At 26.8% G+C, this 22,994-nt stretch overlaps 2 protein-coding genes across 3 annotated transcripts in view; both read right to left on the minus strand.

Annotated features, from left to right (window-relative positions):
- Window positions 1-3,582: 3,582 nt before the first annotated feature.
- Window positions 3,583-5,705, minus strand: LOC100210049 (DNA damage-regulated autophagy modulator protein 1). 2 transcript variants are annotated; one of them, XR_010637483.1, is made up of 3 exons: window positions 5,052-5,705; window positions 4,597-4,835; window positions 3,583-3,698 (listed from the first exon to the last, which is right to left on the minus strand). XR_010637483.1 is itself a non-coding variant. In XM_065792787.1 (2 exons), exons 1-2 carry the CDS (start codon window positions 5,670-5,672, stop codon window positions 4,677-4,679), a joined length of 780 nt encoding a protein of 259 aa, XP_065648859.1. In that variant the 5' UTR covers window positions 5,673-5,705; the 3' UTR covers window positions 4,544-4,676. The 2 variants fall into 2 exon arrangements, 1 of the variants encoding a protein (XP_065648859.1); XM_065792787.1 differs by lacking the exon at window positions 3,583-3,698 and having other exon boundaries at window positions 4,544-4,835.
- A 470-nt stretch (window positions 5,706-6,175) lies between these two features.
- Window positions 6,176-22,994, minus strand: part of LOC100200537 (uncharacterized) — a 51,361-nt gene continuing 34,542 nt past the window's right edge. The window contains exons 6-10 of the mRNA XM_065792786.1: window positions 15,229-15,253; window positions 7,310-7,365; window positions 6,678-6,738; window positions 6,520-6,588; window positions 6,176-6,393 (exon numbers count right to left, since the gene is read on the minus strand). Of these exons, the coding sequence (XP_065648858.1) occupies window positions 6,271-6,393; window positions 6,520-6,588; window positions 6,678-6,738; window positions 7,310-7,365; window positions 15,229-15,253 (334 nt within the window). The 3' untranslated portion in view covers window positions 6,176-6,270. The remainder of the gene's footprint in view (window positions 6,394-6,519; window positions 6,589-6,677; window positions 6,739-7,309; window positions 7,366-15,228; window positions 15,254-22,994) is intronic.

Consider the following 22,994-nt stretch of genomic DNA (forward strand, 5'->3'; position numbering starts at 1 on the left):
TTTACTACCATTATGTGAAATCCCTCTTTGTATCAGTGAAAAGCTGAACAACGTCAACAACTAGCTGTTTTTTTGACTGGTTGTTTTTTCAATTGGCTGAGGGCTTCCAAACTTGGCTTTCCCACATTACAAATCATGCAATCACATGGTGGTTCTCTTGTTGCCGGACGAATCTTTATGTTTTGGTAGACAGGCAGTGGGGGAAGTTGAACATCTTCACCATTATCTCTTTTTCTGAGGCCTACTCAACAGCTTTTGCAGATACTAGAGCCCCACTCTTTGATCTTAAAAGTTGATAGTTTGCCCAAAAACTTCTTGACAGCGTTTGATTATAAAGTAGCCTGTTGGCTTTTTTCAAACAGAGAAAACAGACAGTTTTTGTGTTATCATCATGAGTTTTTGCATTTTGAATAGTTTTGCATTTGTATTTTGCTCAATAGGAATAATGAAACTGCTCGCAGGCTTTTCCGGGAATTTTAAAATCAATAAAGGGCTTAAGAACTTATACTTAAACAAGTTACTTATCTTTGTTAGTAATTTATGTGACCAAAATTTACAACTCTTATGTAAAAATGTTTTGTTTTATTTGATTAATAATATGTCAAAATAGGTCATAAAATCAAAATTTTCATATCAATTTTTCTTTCGCGGACGATGGTGAAAGATTTCAAAACCAAGTCTAATGTACTCCTACATTTTTGTACTATCATACCCCCGATGGTTTTTCTTGGGAAAAGAGGTTCGAATTAAAAGACATTTTGCGACATAGTGAGAGCAAGTCTTTTAGGTGGTCTCTAAATCATTGTGGTCTGAAAAAGATTGTCCGTTGTCGAAGCAGCCCTTCTCTAATATTGTTTTTCTCCATTATTATTTAAATATTATTATATTAAAAAATAAAAATAAAATATAACATTATTCGAATTACTATTTATTTTAAAAAACATTATAAACCCCCTTGCGACTCTAGAACAAGATCCCGATTTATCTATCTTTTGAAAGATTTTTAAATTTTTGTAAAGAATTTTCATTGATCAGTAGCCTATAGATATCCTAAGTATTGTGCTATTAGAAACTAAGAAAGAGGGAAAATGATCAGAGGTCACTCTTTATTATGGATTTTCTTTGTTTTAGTTCGTTTTTGACTTTTGACTTTGGATTATTTTGAACTTTTAAACTTTGACATTGGATTGCTTGCTTTAGTTTCCAGTTCCAGATAATCAAGTTGTCGTAAGAGTTTTTTTTCGCAAAGTTTTTATTCTATTTTTTCTGAAGTCAGAAGTTTCTTCTAAGTTTTTTTTTTTTCTCTCTAATGAAAAATCCATTTTTGTATATATATTGTTGATATATTGTAATTGATTTATTGCATTTTATAAATATATTTCGTTAATTATAAAACTATGCTTCTGTAATAAAAATACGACCGCGTGTATGCATATAAGACATAACAACAAACTACAATATAAGGACATCATTGTCCATATATTATAGTTTTAAGATTTTCCCAACGCTTTGTGAAAAATCAAACGCTGTTGGCGTCGAACTGTTTAAGCTTAGAACTAAAAATCTTTAAAAGCTTAGCATAACTTTTTTAAAAGCTCTTGCTTTTGCGTCATACACATAGCCCTGGCTTATCAAAATACAAATGTTATGAATGGATACGGATTCAATTGCAAATGGTTTAAGTCCTTGGAACTTCTTTATCTTTTATTAGCCTCTTCAGCAGCAACAAGTGGATTTTCAGTGTCGTCCTATCTTTTAGAAAAATACTTTTAGGAATTGTTTATCTAAGCTTACATTGTATCTTAAGAAAAGATAAGGAAATAAGTTTCAGATAGATAATCCATGAATAATGTTCGTTAGTTTTACGTCAGAGGCCAAGACTATATTTAGTGTAAGACCAAAAGGACTTCTGAGAGCACTTTAGTAATCACAAGCAAAAAAGATAAACTTTAACTGATTGAGAGTCATTTTAGATTGTATGATTCTAGACACTATGCAGAGTATGACAACCCTGTTGACCCTACTCCTGGTTTCTTGGTTGAAAATCTAATGCAGGTGGCTCTGCCATCTGCATTAAATTTTTTTAAATGAAAATTTTAGATATAGAAGACTTTTTTAAAAAATTAAAGATTGTGCCCCTCCACTTTGAAACCCCTGTTGTCGGCCCTGGATGGGTCAAACAAGTTGATGACAACGAACTTTGAAATTGATGATCTTTGTTCTCTATCAAAAGATACAACAAAATTTTATAAAAATCCAATTTTCTGAGACAACATTTAGCAATATAAATAGTAAAATCATTATTATCGTTTACAAGCCAGCAAAATAAACAATATAAAGTGTTTTTACAACTCATAAATTGACATTTTTTGACGGACAGCCTATCTTAGTAATTTTGACCTGTTTATAACATCAATAGAAGTGTTTTTCTGTATTATGGATTTTCCAACATATTTTATTAACTTTTTTTTCTTTTAAAACCATAAAGTTCCAAATGATTTTACTTCTTAACTACTTTATAGGTAATTTATCTTTGTACAAAAAAAGCGTTTTCTCGAGTTGCTAAACCTTTTTGTATAACTTTTTGCAAATTCTACTGAGACTTTATGTTCAAATTGAATCGAGTGTCTGGAACTTCTTTTATTAGTTAAATCAATTTGCTCTTTAAATTTCATACTTTCTAAGTAAACTCTTTTTTAAACCTTTTTGTTCATCGATGTTCAAACGAAATGTCTTAATTTAAAAAAAAAAAAAACATACATTTGACGTTATTAAACAATACTCATTTTTCTGAATTTTGACGTATTTATGTCAACCTTTTGTAAGTAGTCTCTAATAAAAAATAAAGTTTTAACTGAACACTTCTGAAAATAAGCAGCGCTATACGCTTGGTTAGTTTTAACGATGTTAGATTTTACTGTGACTTTGTTGTTTTTAACTGTGACATTGTTAGTTTTAACTGTGACATGGCCACAATCTATTAATGAGAGGATTCAGGTAATGGAACTGTGGTGATTACATCTACTAGCCGACATCTTTGGTATATAACGGGAAAGCTTGTTATTTTATCTTTATTTTTTAAAAAATTGTTAGACTTCATTAAAATAATGATTCTAAAAAAAAAATTTTTAAAAGCTCAAGGTAAAAAATTTTATATTGGCTAACCAACACTTTTCACATTGAATTTTCCCCCCTTTTTTAAATTAGTCCACGGTCTTGGCATCTTTTCGTTTTATTAAGAACTATAAACCATCAATAATGGCTCCAAATGAATCGATAACACTGGACATTCTTCCAAGATTGAAATGAAAGCAATTTTGTAATACAATTTGAGGCAACAAACGATTGCGCCAAAAATGAAACCAACCTTAGTTGCAATTTTCGCTATAGCCATAAGAAATAGATTTCTATTTCTTATGGCTATGTTTTCACAAATGCGCGCAAAACGAAGACTAATATATTGACGTCTTTATTCTTTTTTCAAGTTGTTGAACAGCATAGAATGCAAATTCTATGCTGTTCAACAGCATAAAAACTATTTACATTCTATAGCAATATATTTAATAAAAAAGTTAATTTTATTTTATAAAAGAATTTGGTCAGATCTGCTACGTTTGTACTCCAAGAAACATACAACTATTTAAATGAAAAGTCGAAAAAAATGTTAAAAACGCTCTTCTTTCCAAATCCAAGAACACCTAAAGAAAATTTTAAAAATTTATAGAGACACATTTTTTACCTAATATTTACTTCGTTACGCGAGTAAAATAATTGTTTTCAAAAAATAGTCGAAATTGAAACTATTGCGAGAAGCCAAGCCTTGCTTTGATAAATCCCCTTTCTTTGTAGTTTAAACTTTTTTTGGCTTTTCGTAGATTTATTGTATCTTTTTTTTTATCATTATCTACACTTCTATTTTTTTTTTGTTTTTTTTTACATTTCATAAGAGTTTTATCTATTCTAAAATTGGCAAGAATTTTTTTGTCTTTATGAACACGTCTTATTGTTAATATCAAGAAATTTGTTTGAAAAAATATTAAGTGCTTCATTACAACTTCCATAAAAATTTTATAGTAATTACTTTTATAAAGCGATGTAAAAAAACTGCAGAGACTTGAGGTTAAGTTATAACTTTTTTTAAAATATTATAATTAAGAACACACTTTTGTATCGCTCTGGGGATTGAGTAGGTCTATGCTAACTTTAATTTATTTTTTTATATATAATCAGGGTTCCTAGAACTTTTTTCACAATGTGCCCCCTGAATTAGTGGATTTAAAATTATAATTTAGAATACATTCTTCCTAGAAATCTGTGATAACAATCTTCCTAGAAATCCGTGATAATAATCTTCCTAGAAATCCGTGATAATATCAAAACGAACAAAACTGCGCTGCATCAAAACTCAATTTAAAAAAACACTTGAAAAAAAGTTTTTAAAAACAGATTCTATATATTTAGACTTTAAATTACATGTAAAAAGTATCTGTTCATAATTAATTTATTGATTATAAAATTATTTATTATAAAATTAGCAAAAAAATGTCAAATATATTGATCTATTTTTGTCAATTTACTTAAAACTATACCACTTACCATATTGATATACAATTTTAAAATTAAAAATCAATTTTCTCAGGATAATTCAGTAATATACATTTTAAAACTTCTTTCAATTAGCATTGTGGTTCTGAAATTTCATGACCGGAACGGTGAGAGATATTGAATGAAGAGTAAATTTTTTTAAATTCATGATAAAATGTTAAAAAGTAGCACGCAAAACTTATCACCATAATCCATTCAGAAAATGTACTCACCAAATGAGCAGGATAACCCTTAAATGGAGAAACAAATTGCTAAAATCCACTACATAACAATAATTTAAAGAAAATGTTTCAAATTGCAGATTAAAAAACTATAATAAAAAATAGTTGAAAATCATAAGAGAATAACAAATGATGTACTTCATGATTTTAACAACTTGGAGTGAAATATAATTAATTAAAAAAAAAATCAACATTTTTGCAATTAATGTTATTCAAATAATTTACCGGATCACTAGAATCGAACTCTATCATCGTATGGTTGGAAGTCTTTTTTGAAAATTTAATGCTGGCCAAAAAAGCTCCAAGGATAGTTGAAATAAAAGTTATTGTTGCCAGACACGAAAATGCGAAACGAAACCAAAGTTTTAATTTCGAACCAAAAATTCCTACATATAGAAGCGAAATGTATAACTGAATCCAACTATAAGTTATGCCACAGGCAAAACACATAAACGCACCAATCATATGAACTAGAAGAGCATTGCTTTCTTGAAAATTAGAAACAATCATTGCTCCTAAAGCAGTGAGAAATCCGAAAAAGTATGCTATGTCATTTAAAGTGTGAACACGGTAGTTATCAATAGAATTCTCCACATAAGAATGTCTTATGATAATGATGATAAATGCAAATACTGAAGCTAGATTGAGTAACATACCAAATATACAGCTGGCTGGAGGTTTACTACCAGTATCACTTATATAAGGAAATAGATTTGGTAATTTTTGATATCCAACCGAGATTGCGTATCCACAGATCATTCCAAGTAATAAAGTTGAAACAAAAAATACGATAAAATGATGCGATGAACACCAACGAAAAAGTAAAATTTCAGTTTTGCGATTCATTTTTCACTAGAAGATTAAAAAAAAATTCATTAAAAAATTTCAAAGGCAAATTATATGATTTATCTAAAATTAAGATCAAATAAATTATTTATTTCTGATTAGTTCAAATTTAAAATTTTACTAAAATCAAACCAAATTTTCAATACTTATAATTTACGATAAATGTTTAATAAATCGGCAAGCATGTTGCAGATTTTGAAAATGTTATTTATATTAAAATTTATAATCAGAGTTTATAATCAATGAAATATGAAACTTTAACAATAATTTTGATAAAATTCAGAATAGGCGACAAAACTTTTATAATTTTAAATCTGAAAAGAAACAAAACTAAAACCAATAAAAATAATATAAAAGAAGATATACAATTCAAAAGGCTATCATTGGAAATTAAATTATCTTCAAAATTAAGACAAAAAGGTCTAGCCAAAACTCCTTAACAGACTTTAACGGTTTTTTGTTATGGTTGAAGATTGGATGCTAAACTAATTAAAAAAAAAAAGTTACTAATCAAAAATTATTTTATAATTTAACGGGACAATTCCTATTGACACGCTTCCTTCATTGTTATTCGTTTATAATACTGTGTATAGCCAAGTTATCGAAAACAAGGTTGAGTCAAGCAGACATTACAGTTCGGCAAATAATTAACTTTGTAATGACGAATCATCTGCAGCACTGTTGTAAACCTTGGTTCTGTTGGATCTAAGTAGTGCATACCCTATACAATTCAAATACACATTAAATCAAAAAATATTTGTCACCTTAGAATGACTTATCATCAAATAGTAATACATTTTTGTTAAGAATCATTAGGAATTAAGTTTTATATCATTTAACGTCCTACCTCTAAGCCAAAAACCTTGTAGTGTTTTACTAAACCATTAGTATCTATAAGAACGCTGAGAACTTCTTTCTATAAGTAATCAACAACAACAACAAATTTTCATGGATGATGCTCTATAATCTTTTTAAAGATTTTTCAATAAAAATATTAAAACTTACATTGTCATTTTTTGCATGTCTTATTAAAAAGCAGCCGACTTTTTGTCTTTTTGACAAGAGACTAAATAAATATTTAAGGAATAAAATATAGCATAAAATTTTAATTTTATGCTATATTTTAAAATTAAAATTTACGTTATGCAAGTATAACTAGACCATATACGTTGTAGAAAAAACCCACACATATTTGGTATTTAATATTTAGAATAATTTATTTAGGGGCCAAAAAAACATTTTGAGGTTTTGTTCATTTTACAATCAATTCTTATACCTGTCTATTTAATGTGCTGATTTGTATGTTTAAAAACACTTGCAAGTCTATTTTTGTACGGATAAGAATATATTTACACTTATCCCTACAAAAATGTGCACTTATTTCAATTTATTAAGTCTATATATATATATATATATATATATATATATATATATATATATATATATATATATATATATATATATATATATATATATATATATAAATATAAAAGTTGTTAAGAAACGCTTCTACGATGCTGGCTTAATAAATAGCATTGATGAAATGACTTTTAATCATTTTAAAAACTCTTAACATATGTTTATTAATGCAAAACCCCTCACATGTTTATTATTGCAAAATACACTAACAATTTTACCTTTCACTCTTCGGTCTATCAATGTCTTCGTAACGAAAATTTTCATAACTATCGAACTATAGTAAAAGAATTGGATAAAAATAATAGCGTATTGAATGTGTTATTGTTTCAAAAATAACTTATTCTCATTCCTCTAAGTGCACACAGCATTTTCCACAAGCTTAAAATTACACAGCAAAACTTTTTTTTTCTGTTTAATTTTAAGCAACAACAACAACAAAACAACAACAACAACAATAGTAATAATTAAGTACAATAGACAATGTATATATAAATTCATTTAAAAAATAAAAAAAACAATACAAAGATCAGCCTCCTTTAGCTTTGCAACATGCTCTGATGTGCTTAGTTACATATTCAACCTATTTTATGCATACTTTATGTAAGATTTCCGACCATGCTTTCTTCAGCTAATTCTTGTGGTTTTTAACTGATGTAATATTAGGTTACTATTTTTCTGTTCATCCAAATCTAAATATTTTAAATAAGGTTTGAGCAATCATGCATCATGGTATGGCTGTTTATAATATTCTTTTGAGCAAATAAAAAATTCATTTTACTGTTTGAGCAATTTCTCAGTCTCATTAAAATATCTAAGTTTGGATTTCTACATAGATTGATGATAGTAAACGTGCATTTTTCAATTGTCTTTGTACGGTTGATTAATAAAAATTGTCATGATGAAAATTATATCCCCATATCAGAAGTGATCTTCCATCATTTGAATTCTCTGTACACAAAACTTGCTATGATATGTGATTGTCCATACTGCAGCTGATCGTCTACTTCTTTGAACCCATGATAGACAAAATCAAGAATTCAAACACATTCAATATTTAAATCATTGCATGCGTTTAAATATTGCAGAGTATATATGGAATATTTAAACTATTGCATGCGTTTAAATATTGCATTTAAATATAATGTAAGCTTGTTAGAGAAAAGAACACTTTTTATAGCTATGTAGCTATTGTCAATAGCTTTATGTCGTAGCTTTGTTGTCAATAGTTACATACAGCTTTGTTGTCAATAGTTACATACAGCTTTGTTATCAATAGTTACATATTATAGCTTTGTTGCTAATAATATTTCCATTTATTTTTTGATTGTTTTGACTAGCTTTATCATTCAACCATTTATAAATCGTGTTGGTTACATTTTAAAAATCTAGAAACAATCTGAATAGCTTTCTTTTTCCATTATTAAAAAATTAGATGAGGCTGTTAACCAACATCCCCTAAAATGGGGATTTGAATTGTATCATGTAAACAGCTAAAAAAAAGCACTTAATTAAAATATATAAAACCCAAAACAATTTTCACTAGTTTTTCAGGTAAACCTTTGAGATATCTAAAAAACTAAAAATTAAAAGAAATCTGGAAATCCATAAAAAAACAATCCCTAATTATTACAATTTGTTTTTAAGCAATTAAATGAATCTAGCATCCCTTATGACTAAATTGCTGTATTTATAGTTATAATTTGCATTTATCTCTTGTATTTGAATTTTTATATTACTTAATTTGGTGTTTGTTATCTGTTGAAATAACTTTAAAATAAATATTAAAAAATCAAAACCAAATAAAATACTAAAAACAAAGCTCTATCAAATTGGTCTGGCTCTGAGTTATCAACTACAGCAATCTAAATACTGAATGAATTTTTAAAAAAAAAGTCTTGCAATAGCAAAATTAAGAAGATATATTAATATTATTCTTAAAACTGTTAAAAAATGAAAAAAAAACTGGTGTCTTAAAGAAAAAAAAAATAGAAACAAGAAAATTGTCATTATTTTATTTTGATTTTAATGATAATTAAAAAAATATTTTGGACAGACTACAACTTCAGCTCTGTTCAGCATCAAAGTTATGAGCACAAAAAAATAATTCAAACTTGCACCTTTTGATTCACGCTAACACCTTAAGTCTTTTAATATACATACATATCTTTACATAACAATATACATTTAAGACAATTACTCAGTACCTCAATATATAACCCAGGCCTACAGAAAATTTTTCTTTGGTGCCTAGGATTTTACAAGTGATTTTAGCCATATTTGTGTCACTGAATTTTAAATAAGAAAACAGTTTTTCTCTATTAGCTCTAGCTTTTTAAATATTTTTGGTGCAGTTTTGAAAATGAAATTGACAGTTAACTCCATTTTGTAAAGTTATAACTTACATAAACAAGGTCTGGTTGCTGTATTCTATATATTTGTCATATTGTCAGTTTACTGGTCAGTTACAAAAAAATTTACCAGGTGGAGTAACCATGCTATATATGAAGTGAACTTCAACTACAGTTGAAATTAGTATGTGAGTTATCGCCAAGCAAAATAGATAACTCAGCGTCATGTGATATTTCTGTTCTGAAAAATGCTGTTGTTAAGTTAACCTAAAATGCACTGTGTTGTAGATTGTTGTTGTATTTTTGTTGTTATACATAGATAAAATAAAATGAAGTGGAAAAGGTTGTGTGAATCACCATGATGCGTTTTGCTACGTATGTGGAGAATATATGTTAAAAGAAAACAGAAAAACAGTCAGTGACATTGTAAAGAGGGCTTTACAGAACATTTACAACAGTGGACTACTGGGAAAAAAAAAGTATAAAATTTGACATACCAATGGTTGGAGAGAACCCCAAAACCATTTCAATGATTGTTATTTTTTCCTAGTGAACCTTACTAGAATCAATTAAAACAACCATAGCAAGTGGACTCATTCTGATTAAGTCTTTTCAAGATGACCAGTTTTCACTCAGAGAAAACGCCAATCCCAATGTTTCTACAGCTACAAGAACTCTGTGAGGAAGAATATTGTCCTTCTGATCACCCATCTGATACTAATAAAGGTGACAGTAATTATGAGGGGATGTCATCAATTCCACAGCAATTTAACCAAAATGAGTTGAATGACCTCACCAGAGATCTTAACCAGTCAAAAGAAGCTTCTGAGTTACAGCTTCAAAAGAAGCTGTAACTCAGAAGTTACAGGACAAAGCTTCTGAGGACAGCAAAGTGGCTACACCAAATATCCTTGTTTCTTGTGCCTCTGGGATAGTGACAAAACATACCACTCAGTTGAAAAAGAATACCCTAAGAGAGAAAACAACTACGCTTTAGTTGAACAAAAAAAAGTCATTTTTCCTCCAATGCTTATTGAGCAGGTCTTTATGAAGCAATTAGTAAATGCTCTTGATAAAAGTGGATCATGTTTTGGATATATAGGCGAGAAGAGTTGAGTGCAGAAAAAATTAAAGCAGAAATATTTGTAATTTGTAAAAATTTAATTGCTGTAATTTAAAAAGAAACTGTTCCAAAATACATTCAAGAATGTGACGGAAAAGAAGCTTTTGAACTGTTCATGATTTGTTTCATAAATATTTTTTTTATCAATATATATAATAATTGTATATAATAAAATGTAATATAGTATATAATTATACATTTATATAAAACAATAATCAAAATTTCATGTTTAGCTTCTTAATTTGATCCATCAATGTCACTGAAAATAGCAATGATATATTATATAACTAGATGGCTAACTTCGATCCAAAAAGTGAAGCCGCTTTTTGCCCTTTTTACAAATGGCAGATTAAATTTGTAAAGAAATATTTTTAACTTTTCTTTTCTTAAATGAAATCAATATATTTTAAATTTAAATACTATTTATGTAAAAGTGTTAAGCGGAAATTATAATACTTGTAAAATAATAATTTATGATTCCTTAATTTATTTTCGATTAAAAAGGGATTAAAGTTTTGCATAGAAAAGTAAAACGACAGACGCTTTTGAAGCATTTTTATGAATTAAAATAATTTTAATAAAAAAAACTTTTATAAGTATTTTATAATTATTAAAACTTAAATTAGTGGTTTTTGAATTATCTTTAACTTATATTTTAATTTATTAACTTTTATTCTACACATCAGCTTTTGCCCTTTTTACAAATGACAGACTATTGTTATAAACAAAAAAAAGCAGCTTCATTTTTTGTCCAATAAAATTCCTCAAGTTAGACATCTAGTTATATAATATATCATTGGAAAATAGTGAAACCTATATTTTACAAAAATGTTATATCTTAAAATTTTGAGCTGATAGGCAAAAGCTAATGGTATACTTTAATTCAGGGTTTAATTCATATAAAATCAGCTGCAAATACCCACCAAAACAGCTGTTGACCAATGTAATAGATATAAATATGTAATAGATATAAATATGTAATAGATATAAATATGTAATAGATATAAATATGTAATAGATATAAATATGTAATAGATATAAATATGTAATAGATATAAATATGTAATAGATATAAATATGTAATAGATATAAATATGTAATAGATATAAATATGAAGTCTTGAAAAACATTAATAAAATAATATATAATAACAAACTATTTATTGTCAAATGTTATTGAACCTATATTACGAAAACTATAACCAATTAAAACTATATAAATATATGTATGTGTATGTAGTCAAACACTTCTAACAATTCAAACAATTGATGATGAAATTAAGATAAAAAAAATAGAAAAACTCTTTAACTGCTTTAATTATTGCTCAAAGCAAACCATTGTGATTTTTTTTAAGCAGCAAAACTATTTTTAAACCATCATCAAGAATGCAAGATTCAATAGCTCTTCGTTTTTTCTTGATTGATGTAGTTTCATCTATTTTAAATTTTTATTCAGCCCTTTAATCAACAAGGCATTAATTTCTCTGATGTTTAATGACCATTTATGGTCATGGAAACAATTAAGCAAAACTTTTGAACTAAATAATTACTTAGATTATTGTTCACCATTTGTATCAGAAAAAAATGAGGATACATTAAAAAAAAAATAATAATAATAATTTAAAAAACTTTCTTTTATGAAATTTTTAACTAATGTTGTATATATGTTATTTTATATGCATATATTTTATTATATACATATATATATATATATATATATATATATATATATATATATATATATATATATATATATATATATATATATATATACATATATACATATATATATATCAATATATGTATATCAATATATATATATATATATCAATATATATATATATCAATATATGTATATCAATATATGTATATCAATATATATATATATATATATATATATATATATATATATATATATATATATATATATATATATATATATATATATATATATATATATATACTGATCTATTATAATACTGATCTATTTTGTAAATAATTTACTTAAAATTGATCACTCTCAAACGAATGAGACTTTGTATCATAACTTGGTACAATAAAACAACATCAATTAGCTCCATACGCCGAGCACTCTTCTCAAGTCATCTACGCAATGAAAAAAACTAACTTGAATTTCTGATATGTCTGCATTTGAAAATGATCTAATAGATCTTATAAAAACATTAAATTTCGTAAAGTATACAATAATTTCCAAAACAAGTTAAAAGATGACATATCTACCATACGCAATAGTAAACTTACAAACTTTTTCCAATAAAACATCCAACTTATATAATATATCTAAAGAAAATTATACCCATTTGCTTACAAATGCTATCACCTCAACATACAAAAAATCGAATGCAAAAATAAAAAATTCAAATAAATAAAGAAGGTAAACGGATATTAAAAAATCACGGCGTTTTCAATAAAATCGACATTTATACTTCTTCAAATTGTTTTATAAAATTAAAAGATCATAAAGAAAACTTTACAAATAATCCAACTGTCCATTAAACCCTGCCAAAAACGAAATCGGCAGAATTAGCAAAGTTCTACTTTGCAATATAAACTCTGAACTTGTAAAGAAACTTCATCTCAATCAGTGGAAAAAAATCCAAGATACCACAAACTGGTTTAATTGCATCAGTGATAAACGCCTTTATAAATTCCTTATTTTTGATATTGTTGATTTTTACCCTTCGATAACAGAAAAACTTCTTAATAACGCTATTCATTTTGCCGAGCAGCATCTAAACATTGACCCTAACCATAAAACATTGATCTATCACGCAAGAAAATCATTATTATTTAATGATGATCAAGTTTGGATTAAAAAATCAAGCGGTTTATTTGATGTTTCAATGGGATCATTTGATGGTGCTGAAGTTTGTGAACTTGTGAGAATTTATCTTTTGTTTCAAATTGCACAATTTTACAAACTTTCATATCACCTTAATATAAATTTACCTCATACCAAAAACTGTAAACGCAACATCATATGGTTCAACCCTCCTTTCAGCAAAAATGTTAGCACTAATATAGGAAAAAGGTTTCTAACCTTGATCAACAAACACTTCCCAATAAATCATAGACTCCATAAAATTTTTAACAGAAACACGATAAAAATAAGCTATAGCTGTATGCCGAATATGAAGTCTTTTTTAAATGCACACAATCAACAAATTATGAACAACAAAAAAATTCCACCTAAAACCAACTGCAATTGCCTTAATAAAAATACCTGCCCTTTATCAAACCAATGCTTAACAAAAAACATTGTATACCAACCCAATATAAGTTCCAATAATCCTACTAACACTCCTGTCAACAAATCCTTCATTGGTATAAGTGAAACACCATTCAAAATTAGATATGCCAACCATATAAAATCATTTAACATTCTAAAATACAAAAACGACACCAAATTATCAAAAGAATTTTGGAAATCAAAAGATGCTAACTTAAACCCAGTTGTTAAATGGAAAATAATTAGGCAATGCTTACAACCCAACCACAAAGTCCTGCAAACTATGCACAAACGAAAAATATGAAATTCTATTTTCCAAAAATAAGAATCTGCTAAACAAAAAAAGTAAAATGCTATCCAAGTGCAGGCATCGAAACAAATTTCTTCTCGCCCTATTCAACACGGGTGATTGATTTTCTAATTAATTAAAAATTGTTTGTTTTGACGTCAGAACTCATTACATGTATATATATATATTTTTTTTACAATCTTGTAAAAAGGATAGTTACTTATCAACTTTTAACATCTTGGACCAACAATGGAAGAATAATTTAGTGGCAATAGGGAACTTTATCAATTCACAAAAGAGATATATAATTTTGTTCAAAAGTTTGTCAAGCCTAAAACTCAGAAATTCAAATTTTAAGATCTTTACAATCTTTACAATCAACCATTCATCAGACATCTGGCTGCTTTTTAAAGGTTACCAGATGGAGAGAATACAGTGCCAAACCTGTAAAAATTAAATTTTTTACTGTGTTCTCTTTCGTAAAAGCAAGATATCTGAAAACCCTACTTGAAACAGGGTTTCTATAATAAACTAAATATTTACTTTTTACTTCATTTAAATAATTTGACTATTAGGGTGCATGTTTTTTTCCTTAGGTGCAAGAGATCACTTATACCAATACAGGATCTAAGAAAAAAATTTAAAACTTATTTAAAACAAGGTTCAAAAGAATTTTGTTGCAAGCTGTTTGCAACCTATTTAAATGTAAAATCATGCTATCAACAGTTTGTATTTAATAAAAGATTTATATTTTGGAATATATAGCAAACTTGACCTGGGTTGTCTGTTAATCAAAATAGAACTGCAATTTATGAATGTTTTTTTCCAGATTCTTGACTTTTTAAAGGGGAAATCCCCATATTCGTACTATAAACTTTCACTTTTAAAGAAAATATCTAATAAATTTCTTGAACTAGGTTGTTTTTTTTAACATTCTAAAAGATTCAAGTATTAATGTTTTATCAAATGTTTTAATTCTTATTATAAAATTTCATATTTATAAATTTTCATTTTCTGAAACTGAATCACAATTAAACTTTGAAACTATTTAATAATTTTTTAACAGTAAATTTAAAAGTTTTATTTCTTATTATATTTTTATTTAGAGAATTATTTTAAAAGACTTACGTTTTGATAAAGACTTTCTGATGCACTATAAAAAAAAATATATATAATAATGGTTTTTATTTTTACTAATTTTTTAACTTATATATTCACTATTTATATATAAAACAAAAAATTAATGAAATTCTTTTTTTTTTAACAAAGCCTTTACATTTATATCTCTCACATATATAAATAAATATATATATATATATATATATATATACATATATATATATATATATATATATATATATGTATGTATGTATGTATGTATGTATGTATGTATGTATGTATGTATGTATGTATGTATGTATGTATGTATGTATATATATATATATATATAAATATATATATGTATGCATATATGTAAAAAGAATATACGTATATATGTATGTGTATATATGTAAAAAAAAAAAAAAGAAAAATAAGAAAAATATTGAAAGGTATAAATGATCAAAAAGATTGAAGAAAATATAAAACAAAAAAGTCAATAAAAAAAATAAAACAAACAAATAATTTAATAAAACAAAAACAAAACAAAAAAAATCAGTTAAAAGCAAAGTACCAAGTTAAAAGAAAAAAATTAGAAGAATGTTCAAAATAATAATAAAAAGCACTAATTAAAACATAAAAACCCTCAATCAATTTTTCTTCATCAAAAATAATAAAAGATTATTATTATTAATTTTTCTTTTAATTTTATTTGGTAGCAGTTATAGTGTTAGCTTTTTCGTTTTGTAGTTTTTGTTTTCATTTTGTACTTTTTGTATTTTGCCTTTTTGATTGCGTAAAATTTTTGATTACTTGTGCTGTTGTTGCTAATTATTTTTATTGTTGTTTGCTGTTGTTATTAATTGAGTTTTTCATGTTTTTTTGTCTTAATCGTTAATTTTTTTTTTTTAAATACAATTTCCGCATGCTTTTATTTATTATTGCTTTTGAATTTTTTTTTGTTTGCTTATTTTATTTAGGTGTTACTCCAATGACTAGTTTTTAATTATATGAGTGACACTTGACCTAATTTTGTAAAATTATTAAAAATTTGTAAATTTTCAATTTTTGGTTGAATAAAAAGATTAAAATAAAAAAAATGTTGCATGGTGGGTATTTTTTTGGTTTTTCTGAACTAATTTTCTTGTTGTGGCTTTTTATTATACTTTTGATATTATTGGTGCAGCTATAACTCAATTTGATGGTGTTTTGATTGAATAGTTTACTTAGAGGGTGGGATGTTGGAAAGTGTTTGTCGATTAAGTTTAGGAAGATATGACCGACATTGGTAGAAACGCTTTTACTGTACAGGGGGTTAAACCATATTGTTTCTTTTTCTTGTCTTTTTTTCTCTTTTTTGGGGATTATACTTTAAATCAAAATTAGTGAAGCCATTTCTTCTTAATTCATCTTCGTATTCTGGTATAGATAAATTAAATGTTTTTCATTTGAGGAATTTTGTGATAATCTATTGTTGATAGAGATGGGGATTTGCTTTATTATTTGCGGGGGGTGGTTGGAATCAGGGTGGATGCAACGTAGATATTCATTTGGTTTTTTGAAAGGTTGGTAGGAGCTTTTTTCTAAGTTAAAGGATACATCTAAGAAGTTGACTGCGGGTAGGTTTGTTTGGATCTCGAAACCGATATGTATAATCCGATATGTATAATAAATGTATAATAATAATAATAATAATAAATATAAATGTATATCTAATATATATATATATATATATATATATATATATATTTTTTTTTTTTTTTTTTTTTTTTTTTATAATTCACCTCCCCAAGGCCGAGAAGGCCACTACAGATGAAGAGGCTACTTGTGGTTATAACCCTCTCTCAACTCTTTAACTCCGAAACACGAACCTTGACGAACAAGGCCGCTGCGCGGAGAAACAAATTAAGCGCGGTACTACCAGGGACGTGGCGGGAATCGAACTCGGAACCTCTCGCTCATGAAGCGAGCGCTCTACCACTACACCACTACCGCATGATATATATATATATATATATTAGAGCAGAAAACATCTTTTTTTTTTAATTTTGACAAACAGCACTATGTTGCGTTTATGAATTATGAATTTATTTTAAACAAATATGGAAAAAAAAATTCTACCTACTCCTAGTTACACCACACACCAATTTTTGCTAAACTTTTTTGTTTTATAAAAAAAAAATTAAATACTTTTAAATCTTGAACAATACTTTTTAACTTCATAAAATATTAAGTTCATTCCTTAAAGTTTTAATTGGAACACACACATGTGTATATATATGTGTGTTTGGGTATTTATATTTTTCATTTCTAAGTAATTAAAAATAATATATAGCTAATAATAAGCAATTGTATCATGGCAACATTTCATACTTGCATAAAAACTTACATAAAAATCATAAAACTAACTTTAGGCAATTTTCTAACATTTGGGCTAGCTTATAAATTTCCAACTGCAATGATTCCTACAAAAAGACTTTAATTTAATATTGCAACTCTATTTTCGCTTTATCAAACTATTTCTGGGATTTAAAAAACAATTTTAACAATATCTCTATATTAACATGATCTATTTTGGAATCTGTACCCCTCTACTCAAATATTTTCAAAAGGTCCCCACTATGTCTATTTCAGAAATTTGCTATTATATTGTATCCAAAACCTAAGGAACTGCTTAATAAAAGGACCGAAATTATATCAAAGTGTCGCCACGAAAATAATTTCTTATTAAAAAGTTACAAAGCTCGCTACAAACCTAACTAACAACTAAAAATAACTACATTACTCTACTTCATATATCTCTTGGCTAACTAATAAATTACTCATATACCCAGCTAACTAATAAATTACTCATATACACAGCTAACTAATAAATTACACACATACACAGCTAACTAATAAATTACTCATATACCCAGCTAACTAATAAATTACTCATATACACAGCTAACTAATAAATTACACACATACACAGCTAACTAATAAATTACTCATATACCCAGCTAACTAATAAATTACTCATATACCCAGCTAACTAATAAATTACACACATACACAGCTAACTAATAAATTACACACATACACAGCTAACTAATAAATTACTCACATACACAGCTAACTAATAAATTACACACATACACAGCTAACTAATAAATTACACACATACACAGCTAACTAATAAATTACACACATACACAGCTAACTAATAAATTACACACATACACAGCTAACTAATAAATTACACACATACACAGCTATTATAATATCAATTTTTAATTTTATATTTGATGGTGAAAAAGTATGCAATACAAAATTGTGTGGAAAGAACCTTAAGGTATGTTTATCTGTTTGAGGAATTGTTTTTATTTTGAAACAAACAACTCATTTTTTATCATTTTAGAGTAAATATTCAATAAGGTATACAAACTTATTTACACATAGGTTGATAAATAGATAGATTAATAAAATATAAATATATAAACTAAAAATTATACAAAATTATTTATCTTTTTCTAGCTTCATTTAGCAAGAAACCATAAGTCTGCACATGTTGAGCTGGAAGAGTCGGAATTAAAGAAATTAAGTGAAAAACAAAACAAAACAGAGATAAAGAGAAAAGCAGTGGATGAAAGTGGGCTCACTCTATTAGAATCGTCCTCAAATCAAAACCACATGGCCTACTAATTCACATGAGCATAAAATTTGACTAAACTCTCTTATTTAAATGATAGTTACAACACATAATCCAGTGACATTAGCGGATAATGCAAGTTTTAAAAAGTTTGATAATACCTTGGATTTTAAATGCCTGCTGCTGCCAAAATTACAAGCCTATTTAATGAAGAACTTACTGTTTTAACAAGAAAACTTCGTGACCTCCTATCTGAAGGCAGGTAGTTCTCAATATGCCTTGACAGCTGGACAAAAAAGGTCACACTGCGTCCTTTTTAGGAATTTCAGATTGTTTTTTTCACTGCAAATCCGAAAAACCAATACATGCTCTGCTTAATTTGTATTTTGTGAAGCATACACATACAGGTGAACAAATTGCAGATTGTTTTGAAAAATGCCTAAATTATTAGAATATTTCCAGAGAAAAAATAGTACTAGTTATTTTGGACAATGGAGCAACTATGGTCAAAGGCATAAAGTTAAAGCTGAATGCGATATACTTATTGAATTAAAAATAATGTTAATGAAGAGCAGATAACAGATCTGAAAGACCGTGAGAATATGACAAATGATGAAGAGTGGGAACAAGTTGACTTGATAGTTGAAAATGTAGCATTTAGAAGATTGGGATGCTTTGCACATGTTATACAGCTAGTTGTAAAACTTGCATATGATGGTAAATTTTATGGTTTACTTTTGAAGGTATGTGGATTAGTGCTAAAAATTCACAAATCTTCTGTTGTATTGAAAAAAAATTATTAACAAATGTGGTAAGACTGATTAGTGACTGCTCTACAAGATGGAACAGCACTTACTTTATGGTTGGGAGATTTCTGGAAATAATGACATCCATCAACGAAGTACTTGATGACCTTAACATTGATTCACTTGCCAATAGCGAATGAATAATGCTGCAGAATTTTGTTAATCTTTTAGAACGTTTTGCCAATGAAACTGATATTGTATATATATATATATATATATATATATATATATATATATATATATATATATATATATATATATATATATATATATATATATATATATATATATATATATATATTCATATATGCTAAAGATGTAGCAGTTAAAATGCTTGCAGCTCTATGCCATCGATTTGCATTTCTTTTGCAGCCAAACGATCCTAAATTTTATCCGTTACCATGTGTCGCATGTCTCCTTGACCTCACATGTGCAATAGCCCTTTTAGATAATGAGCATACACAAGTCAGAGCAAAGACATACATTTTGTTAGAGGCTAAAAAATCAGTGCAACACGATTTACTTTCAGCAAGTGCATTTGTTCTTTCTGCTGAGATTGCTCCAGCAATGAATACATTAACAAAATGGAAATTTTTAGCGGCAAAACAGCAAGTAGATAAAACAAAGCTTGTTCCAGGTAATGAAGCAAAAAATGAACTCAACAAATATTTTATTGAAATAAGGAACAGCTCTATGTGCCAAAATATTTTAAATTTTTGGAAGATGAGATGTGCCGTTTACCCACATATTTCACCTTAGCTGAATATCTCATTGCAGCTCCTGCAACTCAAGCATATGTTGAAAGACTTTTTTCAATCTGTGGTTTGCTCACAACTAGACGGAGAAATCGAATGTCAGCATCATTGGGAATGCGAGTTTTCTTAAATTCTCATCTAGTCTAGATTATAATCACTACGCCCTTTATTTGCAAAATTATTTTCTTAAATTAAAAAAAATATATGTATAATGTTACATTTAATTAAGTTTTCTGATTTTTTTGTTTGCTTATAGCACTAAGTCTTACTTCTTTTAATTATATATGCCTATATTATTTATAAATTATACTAAATTTAAGTTAGATGAGATTAAAAATTTACACGACAAATGAAAATTGAACTAAATAAATTTAGAGCTAAAATTATTTTAACACGAACTAGAATAAAAACTAAAACTGCGCACACCAGTGAAATTTCCAAATGGAAATTTCACTGGTGTGCGCATGCACGCGTATGTTTGTAATTTATATGCATATATATCAATTGCATTTTTTGTTTTGTCACTGAACACTGTGTCACTGAACTGATAGTTATTTTCTGTAAAATGATTTAGTAAAACAACTTCAATGCTTGTGGCTTTTCTTATGATTGCTTGATTGCCAAATTAATAAATTACAATTCTGAACATAAAAATAATATAATTCTGATATATCTATCATTTTTCTTAAATGACTTAAAATTCAAATGAATTCATGTTCATTTTTTTGCTGACTTGTAATGCTTGATCTGAGATTTACAAATATCTTTGATGAACTTGGTGAATTTGCAAATCTTGAAGACTTAAATCAGAAACTACAGCAAATATTTTCAACTTAGCATTGTAGACTTCAAGAGTCATAATCAATTTTTGGTTTTGACAACAACTGAAGTTGTTGCCATAACACTGACACAAGACAAAAATTTAAACATGAATTCAGTGATGCAACACAAAACTTTTTGTTATCAGCAAATTATTTTATCTTTAAATAGAATTTTCTTTGAAATTTCACTTCTGGCGCAATCAGATGTGCATAGTTCACAAAAATAAAATTTTATTATTTCACACCCAACTTTGATTGAAGATGCTGGAACCAATTTTGTATCTAAGGCAACATGCATACTTTCATGCTAACTACAAACACAAACATTATGCATAAATTTTGTAATAGATTTCTTGGCCATTTCTTTGTAACAAATTTCACATTGCTTGGCCCAGGAAACAAAATTTGTTCAGTCCAATTTTGATATGCTGATGTTTTTACTTGAATAGTTCGAAAACTTCTTTTAGTATATATAACCAACATATTGGAATATTTTTGTTTTCCTATTCAAGTAATCTTTTTTGATGGAAAAATTGCTGGAAAACTTTATCTTCATTATAAAATTTTACAACTGCTAAAACATCACTTTCAGAAAGTCCATACTATTTTAAACATTTTGGAGGTAGACCTGGATTTTCTTTATAAGCAGAACTATTTGAAATAGTAGAAAGAACTACAGCTTTTTTTCCTTTGAATTTGGTAGTTTTCAATGCTTTTCTTCTTTGTTGAATGTTTTTAAAAGATGAGCTCAGTCTTTGGAACATATTTAAAAGGTTTTTTTAAAACTTTTTAAAATCTTAGTTTTGCTTTAACTAAATAACCTTCTTTTTCATTAGGATTTATGGTTCTCAATATCTTTTAAATCTTTCTCTGGAAATTTTCTTTTTATAAGGATTCTGAGAAATATAGCTTGATAATTAGCACAATATTTTTACTTCTAATTTGGCTTCTTAAAAATGTACTATTTTATGAGAAAATGCAAACAATAACCGAGTTTACTGATAGTACTTCACTATATTAAAATTCAAAATTTATTTGTCCAAAAACCAAAACAAAATCTGAACTTCTGAATAATAATATTTTTAAAACACTATGCTAATTTTTTTATTTTGTTTATGCTAACCTTTTTTTTTTTTTTTTGATTATTAGATTGATTGATTATTGTTTTATAAAAATATGACCCTATAAAATATTGTGCAAACTTAAAAAGTACGGAGAAGTGAAAAGTTGTTTTTTTTCTTAGCTGGTGATATAAATACTGATTTACAAAAGAAAATTGAAATTAAAAAGAGCTAATAAATGGAAATATCATTTTTGTTAAAAAACTATCATTTGCTTTGGATGATTCAAAATAATATGAAAAATAATAATCTTTCTTAGAGAAAAGTAAAAAGTGTTAATTTTTTCTTTGTGGGTGATTCAGAAACTAATTTCTTATTAAATGAAATAATTGCCTGTTGTATTTTGTCTGCCTATATTTCATTATTATAATTTATTTTATTTTTAATAACTTTTTTTTAATTTTTCTTTATAAATTACTTTCTATTTAATCAATTTTAACATTTAAAACGAAAACTGTTGCATTGTTTTGACATTTAATGATCTCGAACTTTTGAGATTATTAAATATTTTAAACAAAAGAAAATTTTTGCCAAAACTCTTACGATAGCTATATTTATTATTAAGACTTTAGAAGAAATGTTAACATTTCTAGATATTATTTCAAAAAAATTCATTCATAAAAATTCATTAACAATTATCTAAATTCATTTTACGATTATTG

The sequence above is a fragment of the Hydra vulgaris genome, chromosome 03 (assembly GCF_038396675.1).
Source record: "Hydra vulgaris chromosome 03, alternate assembly HydraT2T_AEP".
NCBI lineage: Eukaryota > Metazoa > Cnidaria > Hydrozoa > Anthoathecata > Hydridae > Hydra > Hydra vulgaris.